The sequence below is a fragment of the Manis pentadactyla genome, chromosome 5 (assembly GCF_030020395.1).
Source record: "Manis pentadactyla isolate mManPen7 chromosome 5, mManPen7.hap1, whole genome shotgun sequence".
Classification (NCBI taxonomy): domain Eukaryota; kingdom Metazoa; phylum Chordata; class Mammalia; order Pholidota; family Manidae; genus Manis; species Manis pentadactyla.
In genome coordinates this window covers 38,778,026-38,799,392 of record NC_080023.1, presented here as the reverse complement: position 1 = coordinate 38,799,392, position 21,367 = coordinate 38,778,026, and the positions used below count along the sequence as shown (strand labels likewise).

The 21,367-nt window shown below is 34.6% G+C and overlaps 1 protein-coding gene across 2 annotated transcripts in view; it reads left to right on the top strand.

Annotated features, from left to right (window-relative positions):
- Positions 1 to 21,367, top strand: part of GABRA2 (gamma-aminobutyric acid type A receptor subunit alpha2) — a 135,936-nt gene that overhangs the window by 68,427 nt on the left and 46,142 nt on the right. For both annotated transcript variants that reach the window (XM_036892541.2, XM_057502190.1), the window contains exons 5-8: positions 12,330 to 12,550; positions 14,492 to 14,574; positions 18,809 to 18,952; positions 19,994 to 20,146. In XM_036892541.2, coding sequence (XP_036748436.2) covers positions 12,330 to 12,550; positions 14,492 to 14,574; positions 18,809 to 18,952; positions 19,994 to 20,146 — 601 coding nt within the window. The remainder of the gene's footprint in view (positions 1 to 12,329; positions 12,551 to 14,491; positions 14,575 to 18,808; positions 18,953 to 19,993; positions 20,147 to 21,367) is intronic.

Genomic DNA, 21,367 nt, shown 5'->3' with positions numbered 1-21,367 from the left:
GTAACTATTCATCACTTGGAATACTTTAATTAGATGTATTTTAATAATCTAATATTAAAACCTGAATCTTCAGTATCAGTTTCTAATTTGCCCATAAAACTTGCCTAGCCAATAATTCCAAGGAGAAAACCCCAGACATCTTACCTCCACAATGGTCAGAATATGCAGTAGCTGTGGTGTTCTGCAATCTGTTTGTGTGAGCTTCTTTGCATAATAGAGTTTTATGATCTTATACTAATTGTGTTTATTGGCACTCTGCTGATCTTTTATTAAGCTTCTCACTTTTGCAATTTTTGCAGTACTAATAGTGGACTACATTTGTTGTTCACACCCCTGTGAGTACCAACTGCAAGCGTTTGAGCACAATCATTCTTGTGTATTCCAAGGATGTTGTTTCTTTAATTGTTACATACCTGCTTCATAAACCACATTTTTCTTCATTACAGAAGAAACACACTGACTGGAATTTACTCAGAGGAGGCTAACCTTCATTAGTGAAAAGGGTATGATGAAATAAATTTTGGTATTTCAAATATTCTCAGTAAATCAAAGTAAACTAGAAATCACCCTGAGAGCAGTCCTGAAATTTGGTTATGTTTAAGCGGGTAGATATAATTCTTCAGAAAGTGGTACAAGCATTGACTTATAATTAATGTAGCCAGGCACTAAAAAATGTGCTGTCTTCACTGAGTTAATGTTTTTTTGAAAGCATGTTTATATAATAAACTGTGCAATAGAGAGTGACTTCTTTCTTTGCAGTACAAATTATGGAAATAATACTCAGTGGCAGTAAAAACACTGCACTGGAAACTGCCTCTTTGTCTGGCTTCTGCCCCTACTGAGCTTGGAAACAGGAAATTCACTGAATTTATCTATAACCCTATCTATAAAAAGGAGAAGCTGTATTAAATTTCCTGTAAAGAGTTTTTCAAATGTTGAAGTGTAGGGATCTTCCAACTGTTCAGTCTAACCCATCAGTCTTACTCACGTCTCCTGTGCATGAGCTGCGTGCTGATATGTCCTGTGAGTGTTTTGGTTTCTTTCTTAGTTTGCTCTTTAGTTTGTGTATTCCCTAAGGGATTTGTAGTCGGTCTTAGTTTTTAATTTATTTTAGAATCTTGGCCCATGGGTTTTAAGTCTTAAATTTGTACAAAAATGCTGCATTATTTTGTCCTTCTCTGGTAATTTTCTTGTCACACACAAATCAAGTAATTACTATATTACTATATACTCATGGCAAACTTGAAGCTTATTTTGAGGAATCTTTTAGGAGTATTCTTTTCAAATACTGAGAATGTGTGTTTTATATACATTTAAGGGATAACATGCAAATAATTTGTTTGGAAATCCTGTTATTCTTAGTAGATATTAAATAAAAATTTGAAATGTCTCCTTACTCTGTTTTTTTAATCTAGAGAGTAAAACTATAAAAACTAGTAGTGAATCAACTGTATTTATATGTTCATGTATTTGTATATCTGTATACTTTTGTACTAATATATAAAAATAAGTTAAGCACTAAAGCAGAAATTGGGATGAGATAAAGTTAAAATATATACAATTTTGGGAATAATTATATTTATTAATGAAATAAATTTATTTTTGTCCCCAGTTAAGATTGCTATTAGTGATATTTCAGCAGTTGGAATGTTTTGATGTGCTTTTTATTTTAAAAATACTTTCTTAAATACTTTATAATATAGCAATCAGAGGTCTGATATTAAATTCATATTTTAATACTTCTTTTGGTAATTAGTGCAGATGAAAAAGGTATGTAAATTAAAATGTAAAAAATACATCTTTGACTATTGGTCACTGAACCATAATGCTATTCTTTAAAAACCTGTCCACCAATTTTTTTATTTTTTGTATTTTTTTAACTTTTTAAAATTTTTATTTTGTTATCATTAATCTACAATTACATGAAGAACATTATGTTTACCAGGCTCTCCCTACCCCAAGTCCCCCCCACACACCCCATTACAGTCACTGTCCATCAGCATAGTAAGATGTTGTAGAATCACTACTTGTCTTCTCTGTGTTGCAAAGCCCTCCCCTTTCCCCCACCCCCCACATTATACATGCTAATCATTATACCCCCTTTCTTCTTCCCCACCCTTATCCCTCCCTACCCTCCCATTCTCCCCAGTCTCTTTCCCTTTGGTAACTGTTAGTCCATTCTTGGGTTCTGTGACTCTGCTGCTGTTTTGTTCCTTCAGTTTTTCTTTTGTTCTTATACTCCACAGATGAGTGAAATCATTTGGTATTTGTCTTTCTCTGCTCGGCTTATTTCACTGAGCATAATACCCTCTAGCAACATCCAGGTTCTTGCAAATGGTAGGATTTGTTTTTTTCTTATGGCTGAATAATATTCCATTGTGTATATGTACCACATCTTCTTTATCCATTCATCTACTGACGGACACTTAGGTTGCTTCCATTTCTTGGCTATTGTAAATAGTGCTGTGATAAACAAAGGGGTGCATCTGTCTTTTTCAAACTGGAGTGCTGCATCCTTAGGGTAAATTCCTAGAAGTGGAATTCCTGGGTCAAATAGTAAGTCTATTTTGAGCATTTTGAGGAACCTCCATTTTGCTTTCCACAATGGTTGAACTAATTTACATTCCCACCAGCAGTGTAGGAAGGTTCCCCTTTCTCCGCAGTCTCACCAACATTTGTTGTTGTTTGTCTTTTGGATGGTAGCCATCCTTCCTGGTGTGAGGTAATACCTCATTGTGGTTTTAATTTGCATTTCTCTGATAACTAGCGATGTGGAGCATCTTTTCATGTGTCTATTGGCCATCTGAATTTCTTCTTTGGAGAACTGTCTGTTCAGCTCCTCTGCCCATTTTTAAATTGGATTATTTGCTTTTTGTTTGTTGAGGTGTGTGAGCTCATTACATATTTTGGATGTCAAGCCTTTATTGGATCTGTCATTTACGAATATATTCTCCCATACTGTAGGGTACCTTTATGTCCCATTGGTGGTGTCCTTTGCTGTACAGAAGCTTTTCAGCTTAATATAGTCCCACTTGTTCATTTTTGCTTTTGTTTTCCTTGCCTGGGGAGATATATTCATGAAGAAGTTGCTAATGTTCACATCCAAGGGATTTTTGCCTATGTTTTTTTCTAAGAGTTTTATGGTTTCATGACTTACATTCAGGTCTTTGATCCATTTTGAATTTACTTTTGTGTATGGGGTTAGACAGTGGTCCAGTATCATTCTCTTACATGTAGCTGTCCAGTTTTGCCAGCACCATCTGTTGAAGAGACTGTCATTTCCTCATTGTATGTCCATGGCTCCTTTATTGAATATTAATTGACCATATTCATTTGGGTTAATGTCTGGAGTCTCTAATCTGTTCCACTGCTCTGTGGCTCTGTTCTTGTGCCATTACCAAATTGTCTTGATTACTATGGCTTTGTAGTAGAGCTTGAAGTTGGGGAGTGAGATCCCCGCCACTTTATTCTTCTTTCTCAGGATTGCTTTGGCTATTTGGGGTCTTTGGTGTTTCCATATGAATTTTTGAACTATTTGTTCCAGTTCGTTCAAGAATGTTGTTGGTAATTTGATAGGGATTGCATCAAATCTGTATATTGCTTTGGGCAGGATGGCCATTTTGACAATACAAATTCTTCCTAGCCAAGAGCATGGGATGAGTTTCCATTTGTTAGTGTCCTCTTTAATTTCTCTTAAGAGTGTCTTATAGTTTTCAGGGCATAGGTCTTTCACTTCTTTGGTTAGGTTTATTCCTAGGTATTTTATTCTCTTTGATGCAAATGTGAATGGAATTGTTTTCCTGATTTCTCTTTCTATTGGCTCATTGTTAGTGTATAGGAAAGCCACAAATTTCTGTGTGTTAATTTTGTATCCTGCAACTTTGCTGTATTCCGATATCAGTTCTAGTAGTTTTGGAGTGGAGTCTTTAGGGTTTTTTATGTACCATATCATGTCATCTGCAAATAGTGACAGTTTAACTTCTTTTTTACCAATCCGGATTCCTTGTATTTCTTAGTTTTGTTTAATTGCTGTGGCTAGGACCTCCAGTACTATGTTAAATAACAGTGGAGAGAGTGGGCCTCCCTGTCTTGTTCCCGATCTCAGAGGAAAAGCTTTCAGCTTCTCACTGTTCAGTATGAAGTTGGCTGTGGGTTTATCGTATATGGCCTTTATTACTTTGAGGTACTTGCCCTCTATACTACTTTTGCTGAGAGTTTTTATCATGAAAGAATGTTGAATTTTGTTGAATGCTTTGTCAGCATCTATGGAGATGATCATGCGGGTTTTGTCCTTCTTTTTGTTGATGTGGTGGATGATGTTGATGGATTTTCAAATGTTGTACCATCCTTGCATCCCCGGGATGAATCCCGCTTGGTCGTGGTGTATGATCCTTTTGATATATTTTTGAATTCGGTTTGCTAATATTTTGTTGAGTATTTTTGCACCTACGTTCATCAGGGATATTGGTGTGTAATTTTCTCTTTTGGTGGGGTCTTTGCCTGGTTTTGGTATTAGGGTGATGTTGGCTTCATAGAATGAGTTTGGGAGTATTCCCTCCACTTCTATTTTTTGGAAAACTTTTAGGAGAATTGGTATTATGTCTTCTCTGTATGTCTGATAAAATTCCGAGGTAAATCCATCTGGCCCAGGGTTTTTTTTCTTGGGTAGTTTTTTGATTACCACTTCAATTTCTTTGCTGGTAATTGGTTTGTTTAGATTTTGTGTTTCTTCCTTGGTCAGTCTTGGAAGGTTGTATTTTCCTAGGAAGTTGTCCATTTCTTCTAGGTTTTCCAGCTTCTTAGTATATAGGTTTTCATAGTAGTCTCTAATAATTCTTTGTATTTCTATGGGGTCCGTCATGATGTTTCCTTTCTCATTTCTGATTCTGTTGATGTGTGTTGATTCTCTTTTTCTCTTAATAAGTCTGGCTAGAGGCTTATCTATTTTGTTTATTTTCTCAAAGAACCAGCTCTCGGTTTCATTGATTTTTTCTATTGTTTTATTCTTGTCAATTTTGTTTATTTCTTCTCTGATTTTTATTATGTCCCTCCTTCCGTTGACTTTAGGCCTCATTTGTTCTTCTTTTTCCAATTTTGATTATTGTGACATTAGACTATTCATTTCGGTTTGTTCTTCCTTCTTTAAATATGCCTGGATTGCTATGTACTTTCCTCTTAAGACTGCTTTCCCTGCGTCCCACAGAAGTTGGGGCTTTGTGTTGTTGTTGTCATTTATTTCCATATATTGCTGGATCTAAATTTTAATTTTGTCGTTAATCCATTTAGAAGTGTGTTGTTAAGCCTCCATGTGTTTGTGAGCCTTTTTGCTTTCTTGGTACAATTTATTTCTAGTTTTATACCTTTGTGGTCTGAAAAGTTGGTTGGTAGGATTTCAAAATTTTTTGAATTTACTGAGGCTCTTTTTGTGACCTAGTATGTGGTCTATTCTGGAGAATGTTCCATGTGCACTTGAGAAGAATGTGTATCCTGTTGCTTTTGGGTGTAGAGTTCTATAGATGTCTATTAGGTCCATCTGTTCTAGTGTGTTGTTCAGTGCCTCTGTGTCCTTACTTATTTTCTGTCTGGTGGATCTGTCCTTTGGAGTGAATGGTGTGTTGAAGTCTCCTAAAATGAATGCATTGCAGTCTATTTCCTCCTTTAGTTCTGTTAGTATTAGTTTCACATATGCTGGTACTCCTGTGTTGGGTGCATATATATTTATAATGGTTATATCCTCTTGTTGGACTGAGCCCTTTATCATTATGTAATGTCCGTCTTTATCTCTTATTACTTTCTTTGTTTTGAAGTCTATTTTGTCTGATACTAGTACTGCAACACGTGCTTTTTTCTCCCTATTGTTTGAATGAAATATCTTTTTCCATCCCTTGAATTTTAGTCTGTGCATGTCTTTGGGTTTGAGGTGAGTCTCTTATAAGCAGCATATAGATGGGTCTTGTTTTTTTATCCATTCAGTGACTCTATGTCTTTTGATTGGTGCATTTAGTACATTTACATTTAGGATGATTATTGATAGGTAGGTACTTATTGCCATTTCAGGCTTTAGATTCGTGGTTACCAAATGTTCCAGGTTACTTTCCTTAGTATCTAAGAGTCTAACTTAACTCACTTAGTATGCTTTTACAAACACAATCTAAAGGTTCTTTTCTATTTCTCCTCCTTTTTCTTCCTCCTTCATTCTTTATATATTAGGTATCAAATTCTATACTTTTTCTCTATCCCTTGATGGACTTTAGGGATAGTCAATTTAATTTTGCATTTGCCTCGAAATCAGCTGCTCCACCCTCCCTACCGTGATTTTACTACCTCTAGTGACAGCTATGCAACCCTAGGAACACTTCCATCTATAGCAGTCCCTCCAAAATAGACTGCAGAGATGGTTTGTGGGAGGTAAACTCTCTCAGCTTTTGCTTATCTGGAAATTGTTTAATCCCTCCTTCAAATTTAAATGATAATCTTGCCGGATAAAGTAATCTTGGTTCCAGGCTCTTCTGCTTCATGGCATTAATTACATCATGCCACTCCCTTCTGGCCTGTAAGGTTTCTGCTGAGAAGTCTGATGTTAGCCTGATGAGCTTTCCTTTGTATGTGATCTTATTTCTGCCTCTGGCTGCTTTGAACAGTCTGTCCTTATCCTTGAGCTTTCCAATTTTAATTACTATGTGTCTTGGTGTTGTCTTCCTTGGGTCCCTTGTGTTGGGGGATCTGTGGATCTCCATGGCCTGAGAGACTATCTCCTTCCCCAGATTGGGGAAGTTTTCAGCAACTACCTCCTGAAAGACACTTTCTATCCCTTTCTCTCTCTCTTCTTCTTCTGGTATCCCTATAATGCGAATATTGTTCCACTTGGATTGGTCACACAGTTCTCTCAATATTCTTTCATTTTTAGAGATCCTTTTTTCTCTCTGTGCCTCAGCTTCTCTGTATTCCTCTTCTCTAGTTTCTATTTCATTTATTGTCTCCTCCACCATATCCAACCTGCTTTTAATACCCTCCATCATGCTCTTCAATGATTGGATCTCTGACCTGAATTCATTCCTGAGTTCTTGGATGTCTTTCTGTACCTCCATTAGGATGTTGATGATTTTTATTTTGAACTCCCTTTCAGGAAGAGTCACGAGGTCCATATCACTTAAATCTTTTTCGGGAGTTGTATTAACAATTTATTCTGGACAAGGTTCCTTTGGTGTTTCATGGTTTTATATGGCTCCCTCTAGTGTCCAGACACTCTATTCTGGAGCTGCTGAGCCCCTGAAGCAATATCGAGGGTCACAGCGGAGTGGTACTTGGGGTAGGAAAGAGCTTTTCCCTGCCTCCCAGCTGCTGTGCCTGTCTCCACTGCCTGAGCCAGTGGGCCGGTCACACAGGTATAAGTTTTTGTCCCAGAGTAGCCAGATATGGATCCCTGCTTTCCACAAGCAGCCGGAATCCCAGTCTCCCCAGGAACTCTGCCTGTATTAACTTTCCAACCCAGTAGTCATGCGAGTCTCAAGAAAGCACCATGAAATGTAGGTTTGTGCTCCCAGCACAGATCTCCAGAGCTAGGTATTCAGCAGTCCCAAGCCTTCCACTCCCTCCCTGCTTTGTTTGTCTTCCTCCCGCCGGTGAGCTGGGGTGGGGTAGGGGCTCGGGTCCCGCGGAGCCACAGCTCTGGTACATTTCCCTGTTCGCTGAGGTCTCCTCTTTTCTCCAGGTATGTGCAGTCTGACGTGTCCTCTTTCCTGTTGCTCTCTCAGGATTAGTTGTGCCAATTAAATTTTCTAATTGTATCCAGTTTTAGGAGGAAGCCTCTGTCTCTCCTCTCATGCTGCCATCTTTAATCTCTCACCCCTGTCTACCAATTTTTGATATTTTTCTTGCTGTTCTGGATTTTTTGTTTTTAAAACAATTTACTATTAGCAATGGCCTTCAGCTATCATTAACCAATATTTCAAGGTACAACATGTGCATAAGATGAAGCTCATCATTAAACACAGTGGGTTTAAATCCATATTTTAAATATCTTCATTGGTAATTATACATTTACTTTTGTAGGTTTCTTGTTAGAGTTGATTAATTCATTACTCTTTATGTGGTTAATGAAGAGTTCATGTTAGGCATAGATGTGATTATCCCTTTTTCTTGTCCATTTCTCCTTGTGTAATTATTAGTGTTTTCTTCAATCTATGGTGTCATTTAGCAATAATCTTTTGAAGCCGTTTGTCTATTTTCACTTGAGTTAATTTAATCAAAATGAGATATTATAATTTTACAATTATAATTCACCTGAGCACAAATCAAAGTATCATGAAAACAAATGAATGAGGCATCGCTTGGCCATTCCCTATGGCACCTTCTTCTGTACCCATAAAATGCCTTGCACACAGGACCATCATCTACTTATAGATACAGTGAGAGTACCATTATCATTCCATATATTAGCTACTAGCAAGGCTTCATTTACTTCTTATATTTAGGTAAGGATCTTATATAAAAATATTCAATAGTTTCTTCCTACACCCAAATGGATGTACACATTCCACATTGTAAACTATTGCTCTAATTATCCTGCTTCTGCTCACAAGTTTTCCGGTCATTTAGGTACCATACAGTTGATCACAGTTACATTTACTAAGATATAACCAATCTGCTTCCTTGATACAGACCCATGTGCCTCTCATTGGAGCACGTGATGAAGTTTCAGATGTTCTCAAACTCTTTATTCATTCACAAAAATCTTTAATTTTCTCTGAGAGAGGGCCAGTGTGACAGGTTACAGTGATGGCTCCCATTGTTCACCCCTTCTGTATCCATGCTTTTTTCATTTAACTTTGTAATGCCATCCTCCTGAGAGTGGGGTGACCTGCTAATATGTGATACTCAACTCAACTGTGTGACTTGCATTGGTCAACCAGATGCTGCCAGACATTATACAAGCAATGACTTGATATGGGCTTGTGCTTTGGGATTTGTTCTTTTGTACTTCTGCCATTGTCATGAGAAAGATAAGCCCAAAGTGGCTGGTTCCTGGAGGAGGATTGGAGACCCTTGGAGCAGAGCTGAATTGCCCCAAAGGCCCTACAGTATGAAGGCAGTGCAGTCAGGCAGTGGCCAGCTTATTCACAGATGGATGAGCAAGAATGGCTGAGTTCATCTGGCCACAGGTGAAATCAGCTGACCTCTAGTCTCATGACTTCTGAGCTAATAATAATAATAATAATAATAATAATAATAATAATAATAATAAATAGCTAATAAATGGTTGTTATTTTAAGCTACTCATTTTAATAATAATAATAATAATAATAATAATAAATAGCTAATAAATGGTTGTTATTTTAAGCTACTCATTTTAGTTTTTTGTTTTTTTTTTTACATAGCAATAGCTAAATGATATTAGCTAGTCTTTAGGTTTAACTGGTTGAACTCTGGTTTCTCTTAATGCCATTTACAAACTCAGGAATTGGGTAGAGTACTTTACTTTTTTGTCACTTACACCCTCTGTTCACTCCTCAACCTACTGCATTCTGGCTTTTGAATTCTCCTGTCTGCCAAATTTTCAACTAGAAGGGATATAAATGTACACACCTGTATGATTTCAATTTGATAATATCTTGTTATTTTGAAGATGCACATACAATAAACTCCAGTAATACTACTTGTTAACTTACCCTAGAGTAGTGGAGAGCATACCACAGACCATGGGCCAAATTGTGTCAACCTCCTATTCCTGTAAATAGGCAGCCTGATTGGCACAAAGCCACACTGACTCATTATAAATTGTCGATGGGGGATGTCACCCTACAATAGCAGAGTGAATGATTGTGACGCTGACCATATGACCTGCAAAGCCTAAAATGTTTACTAACTGCCCCCTTATAAGAAAAGTTTGCTGACCTCTGGTCTACAGTAACTCTTACATATTTGTCCTAAAGTATATAATTTGTGTGTATGTATATATGTAATATTGTGTGTGTGTGTATATATAATATTGTACATAAAAACATTGCAGTATTGCCTGTAATAGTGACAGACTGGAAATAGAAAACATACTTGAAAACATGGAAAAGGATGAATGCTGTGAGATATTCTTAGAAGGTAATGCTATGTAGCAATGAAAATGAATCAAAATACTAAATGATTGCCAAGAATAAATCTCAACAATGTAACTGAAAAGAAGCAGTGTAAGAAAACTATGCACAGTATGGTACCATTTATGTAAATGTTACAAATGGATCAGAACACATGTATTTATATAGCAAATATGCAAGTACATGTATGTGAATGATAGACACCAAATTTAAGATAATTATTTCCACAGAGAGCAGGGGAATGTAACTGAGGAGGGATAAGTAGGAGCTTCAATATTTGTGATGATTTCTGCTAGTGATGGTTGCAAGGTGTTTGTAATATTCTTTATACTCTCTTATATATCTGTAGACAAAATAAAATAATACACAAGTGAAAGCCATGGTGCCTTTTGTTAAGATTTTCAAGCTAGTTAGAAGGCAGAGAACAAACATATAATTGGAATATATAATTTTATAGTAATGAAAAGCTTTACAAGTAATAAAGATACACAGCTGACTGCATTTTTTAAGGGATGGGAGATGGTTGTGGGTAGAGTTCATGACCCAGGCAGGCAAGGAACTTACTTTGGTAGAGAAATAGCAAAGAATGGGCATTATTAACATTACCTAGAACATCACATGAATGTGCATGGTTGGGATGGTGCGGAGGAGAAAACTCACGGATCATGCTGGGTAGGTTAGCACAACACACATGGGACACTGAATGCTCAAAAACAGTGTTCCTGAAAACTCTTTAAAAACATTTTAAAAAAACACAGTTGTAAACCTTGTGTACCTTCTATGTATTAGGTCTGTAGGAAATGATTGCTGTGGCAATAGCTTCTGAAACAGGTAAAACATGTTATAATTTTTAGAAATGGAAAAATTGAATTTGAAGTTTTATAAAAAGTTGTAAAATATATTCAGACAAGTAATATATCCACATTAGACTTGAATTTGAGGGAACCATAGTTGGAAAGAAACACTTGCATAAAATCTTACCAATTAGCCAAGATTCCTCTCTTAATATAATTTATTTTTTAATTGAATTACATTTGTATGGAATTAAATATTTTTTAAAATGACTTAACCACACACAGTGGAGGTGGATTCAATTAGGAAATATTCTCCTAAGAATTAAAAGTACAGCTCAGAGCCGCTGTTCATTTCCTGTTCATATGCCATTACCTATGGCTGAAACTTATTATCTTCAGCCATTCAATTTTTGAGGAATCACTGGGAATCATTTACTTGATTAAAATTTGTACAAATGATTTGATATTTTCATAAGTATATGGCCTTTTTAATTTTTCCTTTTTATATGCATATTTTAGTTGAATGAAATTGTCAATTGCTAAGACATTTATTTTCAAATGTGTGATGACTATGGCTTTGTGCTCAAGGACAGTTTCTGAATTTCCAATCTCAGGTATGTAGTTGAACATTTTAGTTATTTATCATGTGACTTTAAGTGTACAAACATACATTGATAAAGCTGACTCAAAGTACTGGAGAACGATAATGGAGGAATTGATCACTAGCTGATCAATTGATCACTAGCAATTAAATGAATATTTAAAAATACATTTTAAACTAAGGGAGTTGATTTGCAAAATATTTGCATTTTAAATATTCTAACAACTTGTCAAAGTATTTTTATTACAACCAGTTTCATAAACTCAAGCTATTGAAATCACTATCCCCTAATATATACTTGCTAACAATATTACATCTCACCATTTGTTTAGAATTAAAAAAAAATGTATTTTACAGTTTCTTTGGCAACAGGAGATGATGACTCATACAGATATGACAGTGTGTTTAATAGTTGTTTCTTTTTCTTTCTTTATTCTTTTTTTTCTACTGAGAGAGCTGCCTGCTTATTCTTTCTTGAGATACACTACTTAGAACAATCCACCCAGACCCTACCCAGGCATTCCCTCTCCTACTAATTCTAACCTACAGGATGCACTAAAACAGTTTAATTTAGCCTTGTTTTCAACTGAGCGAGACTAGATAAAGTAGATTTATTATTTATTTTCTATAATGATATGTAATTAATTGTCTAAACACATGCTTTTTCTCACTGTAAATGGCAACATTTATTGATAAGATAGAGGAGTGATCATACAAAATTTCTCTGAATATAGCTTTCCCTCTTTTAAATTATAGTATTATTTACATTGGAATTGTGTAGGGTCCTTGTATATAAAACGTTGGTTATTTTCAATTCTCTTGAAAATAAATATTTTTACATTTCAGGAGTATACAATAGATGTTTTCTTCCGGCAAAAATGGAAAGATGAGCGGTTAAAATTTAAAGGTCCTATGAACATCCTTCGACTTAACAATTTAATGGCTAGTAAAATCTGGACTCCAGATACCTTCTTTCACAATGGGAAAAAATCAGTTGCTCATAATATGACAATGCCAAATAAGCTTCTTCGAATCCAGGATGATGGGACTCTGCTGTACACAATGAGGTATCCTTTTAGGTTTGATATGTTGCATTTAAATACTGAGAAATCCATATATTGAACAAGCAGCCAAACTAGTGTCAGGTGATAGCACAAGTTGAATATTTTCATAACAGATTATGGGGGTACCCATAATATGCTTTGTAAATGCTTGGATATTAAAAAATAAAGGTAAAATAATATTTCTGAGTTTGATTCTCATTTTACTGTGTCAAAACTTAGGAATTGCCATACTATTAAGAATTGAATTTGGGGGAGCTGTTTTCATACTGCATTTTAGTTAAGTATAGTTGTAATAGCATGATTTAAACATTTCTTTATACCAATATGTAATTTTATTTTCAATATCTTATCAGATATCCCATCAAAATTTAAGTGATTTTTAAAAATCAGACTTTTACTTAATTTAATATTTTGATCTTCCTTATGATACTCTAAAGAAAAAATTACTTTTTTAAACTCAAAAAGGTAGTCTTTATTTAATAAAGCTTAGAAGTAAATTGGATCATTAGCATATATATATATATTGGATTGAACCATATGAAATTGCCATTTTATAAATAAAAAAGTGTCATGTAGCATCAATTTCATAAGATTCAACCTTTAAAAAAAATCTAAAAAAATACACAGTTGCTGACTCTGACAGCTATTCAGTTTTAACTCTTCTCATTAATTAATTTTTAAAAATAAGTTTGCAATATGTAACAAAGAAAACAATAATAAATTAATAAAAATGATGTATAGTCTAAAATGTAAGTGTTTAATAAAGACTTTAAAGCATAGGTAACTTCCATTATTAGCATTATATATAGACAAATATCTTCTCTAGGCATTTGATATATTATTATTTCATATGAAATGTTAAGTGGATTTCAGTTGTGAAAGTTATTTAAGAAGAATCAATAATACAGTCCTAATCTTTAAAGAAAAAACTCTCGAGGCCTCATTACTAAATGACATTGCCTGAAATGGAAGAATATGTTACTCCTTTGGCCTTTCTCTCTGAATATTGCAAAACAGATGCAGTGCCCCTGTAGATTTTACACTTTGCTCATTCTTGAGGATTCAGACAATGATTGGAAATTTGGGGTTTAAACAAAATGTAGGCAGAGAACACATAGAGTTTTGGAAAATGTTGCATGGGATTCTACTTAATATTCTCTTAGAAGTACATAAGCTATAATTAAATTGTTGGCCACAGTTGTTCATCATAAGAGATTCTTCTGTAAGTTTTAGTACCTATTTTAGCCACTTTACCTTATGCAAAATGGAATAATTGATAATTATAGCAAATTTGCTATGATTATTTATGTGATCATGTAGATACAGAAAAAATATTTAACTTTCATAACTTGTTTCTATAATTTAGCCAATATTTTAGGCTCAACAAAATACTTCTAGGAAATATATCTACAGATGTATTTATTTTCTATATTTATATCCATGTACCTATCTATATGCAATATGTGATACTCATTCATAATTTACATACTTTTGAAGGGAGCTCCTCTGAGCCAATTTGAATTCTCATTTCAATTTTGCCATATGCTTGTTGATGAGGGAAAATAGCATTCTTTTTATGAGAGAGATTTTTTTCATTTTTTTCTCTAACGTTTCAAATATGAATAGGAAAGTAGTGGGAAAATAGCCCTTAAATATATATATACATAACTGCTTTGCTTTGTAACAAACTAGAGTACAATATCATTAAGTAAAGTATGTTTGTAAATAAATATTGTTGCTTGAGCTGAGATTTTGTATGTGCTGATGTCTTCTGTAGGATCACCTAAATGTGAAAGAACAAAAACATATTTAAATGTGAATTAGCCTAATATGATGCTGTAATGAAGGTCGTACCTCATCATTAATTCTATTCATAATAGTAAGGAATAATTTATTTTGACTTGCCAATTTACTTAAAAGAAAGAGTGAAATTTTCACTTTCAGGCTTACAGTTCAAGCTGAATGTCCAATGCACTTGGAGGATTTTCCAATGGATGCTCATTCATGTCCTCTGAAATTTGGCAGCTGTAAGTAAGGGGATGAAGGTACATGTTTTGGGTCAATAAAATCAGAAATATTCAGCAGCAGTACTTAATTGTACAGCTTCTTCTGATATTGTGGAATGCTTAATACATGCCCAACAACATAACAGAAATAAAAGACATGCTGATTTCCCTCAAGGAAATAATTGGATAGCCCTATTGTACTCTCAAATATTATATTTTAATCATGATGTTTAAATTATCACTTGCTTTACTGCTAATAAAGAATATTATGTATTTTCATACACGGACAAAAGTAGACCAGGAGCTCCTTGAAGATCAGGACTATGTCATTTACCTTCTTTTCCAAGTGCCAGAGCATGTAAAAGGCAAAATAAATGTGTGTATGTGTGTGTGTGTGTTTTTCAAGTATGAATGAATTGTAAAAGAGATTCTATTATATACTTATTAAAGTAGCAATCAGATAGTTCCAAATGTCAGAGCTGGATCTATGCAATTATATTTCTACTTTCTAACTAATGGAATGGAATTTTTTTAATTTCCTAAAATAAATTTGAAAGAGATGATGGATTGCTTCATGCAGGCACCTTCTGGGTCCATAAAAATATTTCAGAAAAAGTTCTGTGCATTTGACCACTCTTTCGGTCACAGAGGTTATAACTTGTATGTCAAGCAGAAGCATTCACACTTTCCCAGAATAATTGAAAAGAGGGGAAGGTCAAATCATCTCCCTAGGCTCAGAAGGCATTAAGGGCAGGTTTAGGACAAATTCATGGCCACAGCCAAGTAGCTTCCCTCTTGTGTGAGCATCTCCCATTGCCTGACCTTTTTAGAATCCTTGCTCTTTTCAGCACTCAAATCTTTGTCCATTCAGGGCAACTTTTGACTTTTCAGTCTCCTGTATAGAAATGCAGTTCTCTCACCTGGTTAAAAATACATATGGCTGAATACTGTACCCTCTCCCCACAGATGGAGCCAAGGGAAAGGAAAGGAGGAAGGATGGCTAATCTGAATGCAGAACCCTCTAATCATTTTGATGACCATAGTTTTGTGGGATGAGGAGTTCAATCATGCTTGTTCTGTTCATTCTTACAAAAGGTGTCAGCTCTCACTTTTCCCTGAGAATCTCTTCTTTGTTTAACCACAAAGCCATCCTTTATTGTCATGGAAACCATCACTTCAATACTGGCATTTCCTCCAAAATTATTTAAGATAGTCAATCATGTTATACAACGTAAACATGGTGTTGAAAAAAACATGGTGCAGATGCAGCAGAGGAAAACTCATTTGCATTGCATAAGTGGCATTAAAGAGAAGAACTGGAAACCAATGAAAGGATTTATTTAAAATGCAGTACTGGTGTAAGAAGGGAAGGCACGTCTCAGCAGACAAGTTAATGCCATTAAAACACCAAATATAAATGATGTAATGTCTCAATTCTGAATATGAAATAAATGCACCTGAAAATATTTTAAATTAAATTTAAAAATCCCTTATAATTCATTTACAGAGTAATGAAATAGTGCATGCTTAAGTATGTGATTTTCTGTATCTAAAAATGATACACACAAAATTTATTGTTAGCTTTCTCTGTTTAAGTAATTTTTTATTTAGTTTTCCTCACGTTTATTTTCTGACACATTGAATAAACAATTTGTATGTTCTTTCATTTATCCTTGGTGCTTAATAGTAGGTGCTTGATGAATAAGTGTTAGAAGTATGGACACCAGCAGGGAGTAACAGACTAATGAGCCAACACAAACCTTAAAATGTTGAGAAAACAAATTTTGGCAGAAACAGCTATGACTTTTTCTTGTAGCAGCTTTTTCTCTTTTGCTTAAAAGACCCCTTGCCTCTCCCCAAATGATAAAATTTCTGTAAACTTATCATTGCCCCACAATAAAAGAAGCCTTATTTGTATTAAGTTTACAATTTTGAATTCAGTTTTTTTTCTTTATTTTTATTGCTTCACTTCTCTATATATTTCTTTATGTTTAACTGAATTTAAAACTTCCTGAATGGGATTCTAGGTATTCTGTGTATCAGTCCAAAATAAATTATAAATTGTATTTTGGGATAAAAATGACTAATTGAAAATGATTTGGGGAATTTTTTGGCTACTAAATATTAACAGCCAGTCAGTATGCATTTGATGAAGATTAGGTCTCAAAAATGGGTTAAGAGAATTAAATAAAATTATTTAATGAACTACTAACTTATAAATGGAATATATAATGAAATTTGTAAAACAAGTGATCTTTCCTTTTATACTTCACTGGAAAATATTGCATTGATATGGTTTATAGTGTGTTGGTGGACTAGGGAGTGACTCTAATCTGTATTTCCTAACTTTCTGCTATATATTCTCTCACCAGACACAAAATCTAAAACACATATTCCTGTGTAATCTAATGAAATGTAATAATTGACATGAGAAGGATCAGTAACTTTCTTTGGCATATTCTTCAGTTTTCTATTCAGATTTCTGTCTTCCCCAACAGTAAATAACATAATTAAAATACTATGTTTTTTTAATTGAAATATTGTTGATGAACAATCTTATGTTGGTTTCAAATATACAATTTATTGATTAATCTAGCAAGAATGAACTGAGAACATTTCACGTGACAGACACGTACCAGCTGCAAGAAAGAGATATGAAAAGATAGTGGCCCTGCCCACCAGTGTCTCACTAGTATCTTAAAAATGCACTGCATTTGTTAAGGTTTCATTATCTCTTGCATATGTTCTAAACTAAACATCAAAATTCAAAGAATCACTGTACTTAAAAAACCTTCTTAATTTCTTAAGATTCACAGCTGCTGAGTATTGTGAGGCCTTCTCACAGAAAAAAATAAAAAATGGCACCTATAATGTATCTTTTTTATTTATTAAATTCTATGCCATTTTAAATCTTATTGGAGGGAGGGACATGATATGTATTTATGGTGCAAACAAAGCAGTTTGAAGATCTGCAAATGGATTGCAAGTTATCCACATTACTAATGTTACTTATTTAATTATAATAGCAGAATCATCAGTGCTTAACTAATTGAAATTATTTAATTCAAATTTAGGCCATAGAGGAACTACAATTCATTCATAGGAAACTGTATGAATAGATCTGCTATTAATATACATACACATACATATATAAAGATATACACACATATATATATTTAGAATCCTATTTCAAAAGTAGTTCACTTAATATAACCTGTAGATAAAGGTGAATAAATACAGTGAAAAAAGTATTTCACTGATAGCAACATTCAGTAGTGACATTCTAGAAAATCAGACAACGTAGTAGTATGCCATTAAAATAAGACACTGACTCATAAACATTCATTTTATTGCTACTGATGCTTAAGTGGAATTGATTTGTGATCACAGATCTTGGGTCAAAATAAGTACAGAGACCACCTCAGAACGATGGTATTAACCTGAAGGACTTATATGATCTGTCCAGTGTCCTGGAGAGCTAGAGGCAGAGATACTGTCAGAGACAGCTTGTCATTTCCCTCAATTGAGAATGTGACTGTGATGCTGAGTTTTGCTCAAGGACCAGTAGTAACTACTATTTCTAAATGTTCCCATGAGCAGAAGTGCTTAGAAGTTCTTCAAGTGGTTAGTGGTATTGCAAGAATTGTCTGTTTATACAACTCTGGAGAGATAACCTGCATGGAGAAGTCAGCCGTTCCCCATCAGGATATACAAGCACAAGGAAAATGCCAGGGCTAGAGTAGAGCTAACTAGATATTCGGCCTGCCCTTCAGCTCTAGAGTCATCTCACTTCTGTCAAATTCTGTGAAGCCCAAATATATCTGGTCTGTGTGTGTTTTTTCTTCTCCTGCCAATCCATAAATTATGGATTGAACGGGATGCTATGAAAGTATAGCCCAATGAGATTTGGTACATTAATTAATTATGATGTGAACATGTTTTATAAAGTGTTTGCGCCCTGATAAAACTTGTAGCATTCTAATTCATGTGTTCTGCAACATTTAGCTGTCATTATTCTAAAGAAAGACATTGTGTCATGATAGTTATCATTTAATTATTAATTATGTGTAGGTTTTGAAGAAAAACATACAAAATTAGCTGCAAAATAGTACTTAAATATATGTCGTGATTACTCCTACGTGGATATGTTACTTTTATGTCTAGAAAGCAATATCATTTTGGATTATGGTATTGCACTTTGCTAATGGTTCTTACTGAAACGTTTAAAAAGATTTTTTTTCTGATTTTTCTACAGATGCATATACAACTTCAGAGGTCACTTATATTTGGACTTACAATGCATCTGATTCAGTACAAGTTGCACCTGATGGCTCTAGGTTAAATCAATATGATCTGCTGGGCCAATCTATTGGGAAGGAGACGATTAAATCCAGCACAGGTTAGTAAAATAAGTCTAAAGAAAGGTTAGTTCCTAAGAAAATTAATGAATTAAAGTATTTGGGACTGTGGTCATTTGCTTAAAACATTTTACTTTTGAGGTCTGCAGACTAGCAGTAGAGACTGTTCTTGGGATCTTCTTGAAATTCAGAAATCTCAGGCCCTGATCCCTTACTAAGTCAGGATCTGCATTTCAACAAGATACCAAGGAGAGGCCAAGGAGTGCATTGTTTGAGTAGCACTGATCTGAAATAAACTACCTGTTCAAAAAATGAGTGAGTGCCTTTCCAGACAAGTCAATTTTACCTTCAACAGTGTTTTTCTAGTTTTCTAATTCTTTTTCCCCTATTCTGGAAAATTTATGACTATCTAAGTCTTGATTTATGGATAATTACTACTGGCCTGTGTGGGAAAGCTGATGCCTCTCTAAGAGCCATTCTCATCTAAGAAAAAGCAACCATGTGAACTAATGATAATATGTCTGGCAGAAATAAACCCAGAAAGCTGAAAGGAAGGTAGCTATAAGGACTGGATAGAACTAACTGCCGTGAGTTAGGGTAGACATACGATACTGCAAGATTCAGAATAGGTGAAAGGGTCAAGTGTGCAAAATCTGGGCCAGATCATTCTTGGAGATGTGGTCAGAGATCAACACTCTAAAGAGCCCAAGAAGACTGGAGTGAGAGAACAATCAAGGCAGAGGCTGGAGGTAGGTACCAGTGGGGATGAGGCCTTGAGCCAGTAAGATAACCTATCATCACAGACCATTTAAGAATCTTGTACCTTCTTGGTCAATAAGAATGACCTTAGAGAGGAAAACAAGTATCATACAGTGCAAGTTTCTTGGTAATATTAAAGTTCTCTTTTAAATATTGTTGCTCTGCTAAAGAGGCTTTAAAGGTTACATATGTTTCATGTTATATGTGTGATATGTCTTTCCTTTCTTAAATCAGAGATTGTTCTTTCTCTAATCCTTCCATTTCCAAAATGTTCAAGCTATTGACTATTACAGTTCCTTAAGCTTCTTAAAATTTTCTTCTAGGTGAATATACTGTAATGACAGCTCATTTCCACTTGAAAAGAAAAATTGGGTATTTTGTGATTCAGACATATCTGCCTTGCATCATGACTGTCATTCTCTCCCAAGTGTCATTCTGGCTTAACAGAGAATCTGTGCCTGCAAGAACTGTATTTGGTGAGTGCATAACTACACACATTGCTGTACAACACAGTTTCAGAGTGTACTTTCAAAAGCATTTCTCTCTTGTTATATCAATAATTTGTGTGGGGGGCGAAGAGTATTGGCTTCACTTTATAGATGAAACTGAGGCTCAGAGAGGTAAAATACAGTGTCACACTGTTAATAAGGTATATAAATAAAAAGACATCTAAATAGTACTCAAATCTGGAAATACATTGTCTTCTTTCTGTTAAATCATCTTGCTTTGCAACTTTTTCTCTGTGAGGATGAAGCAAATATTCTTAGAGAGATTTTAATTGAGAGTATTAACAGTACCATATTTCTAGGCTTCCTATGTTTATTTTTTGTTTTGTTTTTAGACAAATGAGGATGATCTTAGTACATTAAGTTAGAGAGAAAGGGAGGAAAGAAAGGAGAGAGAGAAGGAGACCCTTCATTCACATCCATAGCATGTTTAGTAACAAGATTTATCTTCTTTATCTAAACAGTGTAGGGGAATTTGGTTACTGCTTTTTTTTGATATTTGAATTAGGCTGAGCACATTTTGTGACAAGGCAGATTACATTTGTATATTTGATCCACTCATTCATTTAGGAAAGAATGCATTACTGAGAATATTCTGTTTGATACTGTACCAAGCCCTAGAGCTTCAAATAATATAAAATATAGTCCCTGCTTTCAATTAGCTTATTATAGTGGAGGGCAACAGAATGCACAGGAAAGATAATGGCAACACAAAATGAAGGCATTATAAAAGAGGCATATTCAAATTTTATAGAAGACAGTGGCATGGATTTGCCCTAAGAAAACTAATTAAGTAGCTAAGTTGACATTTAGCTAAGTTATGAAGGATTAGTTAGGAGTTTCACAGGCAAATGAAATATGGCGAGTATCCTAGCCAAAAAAGAATAGATTGTACAATGACATTGCAGGATGAAAGAACATAGTGTACTCAATGACAGTGAGCTCTTACAAAGTCAGTGGAGATACATACAGATAGTATAGTTTGAGGCCTAGATGAGATGAGCTTTGTATTGTGGGCCATGTTAATGTATGTTAATACCTTTATCTTATAGGCTATAACAAGCCACTATAGTGTTTTGAGACCGTAGATATGTATAAAGCTCCTAGAACAATGCATGGAATTAATATGTGTTATGTGACTATTAGTTATTCTAATTATTAATGCACAAAAATCACTTTAGCTCCCAACAC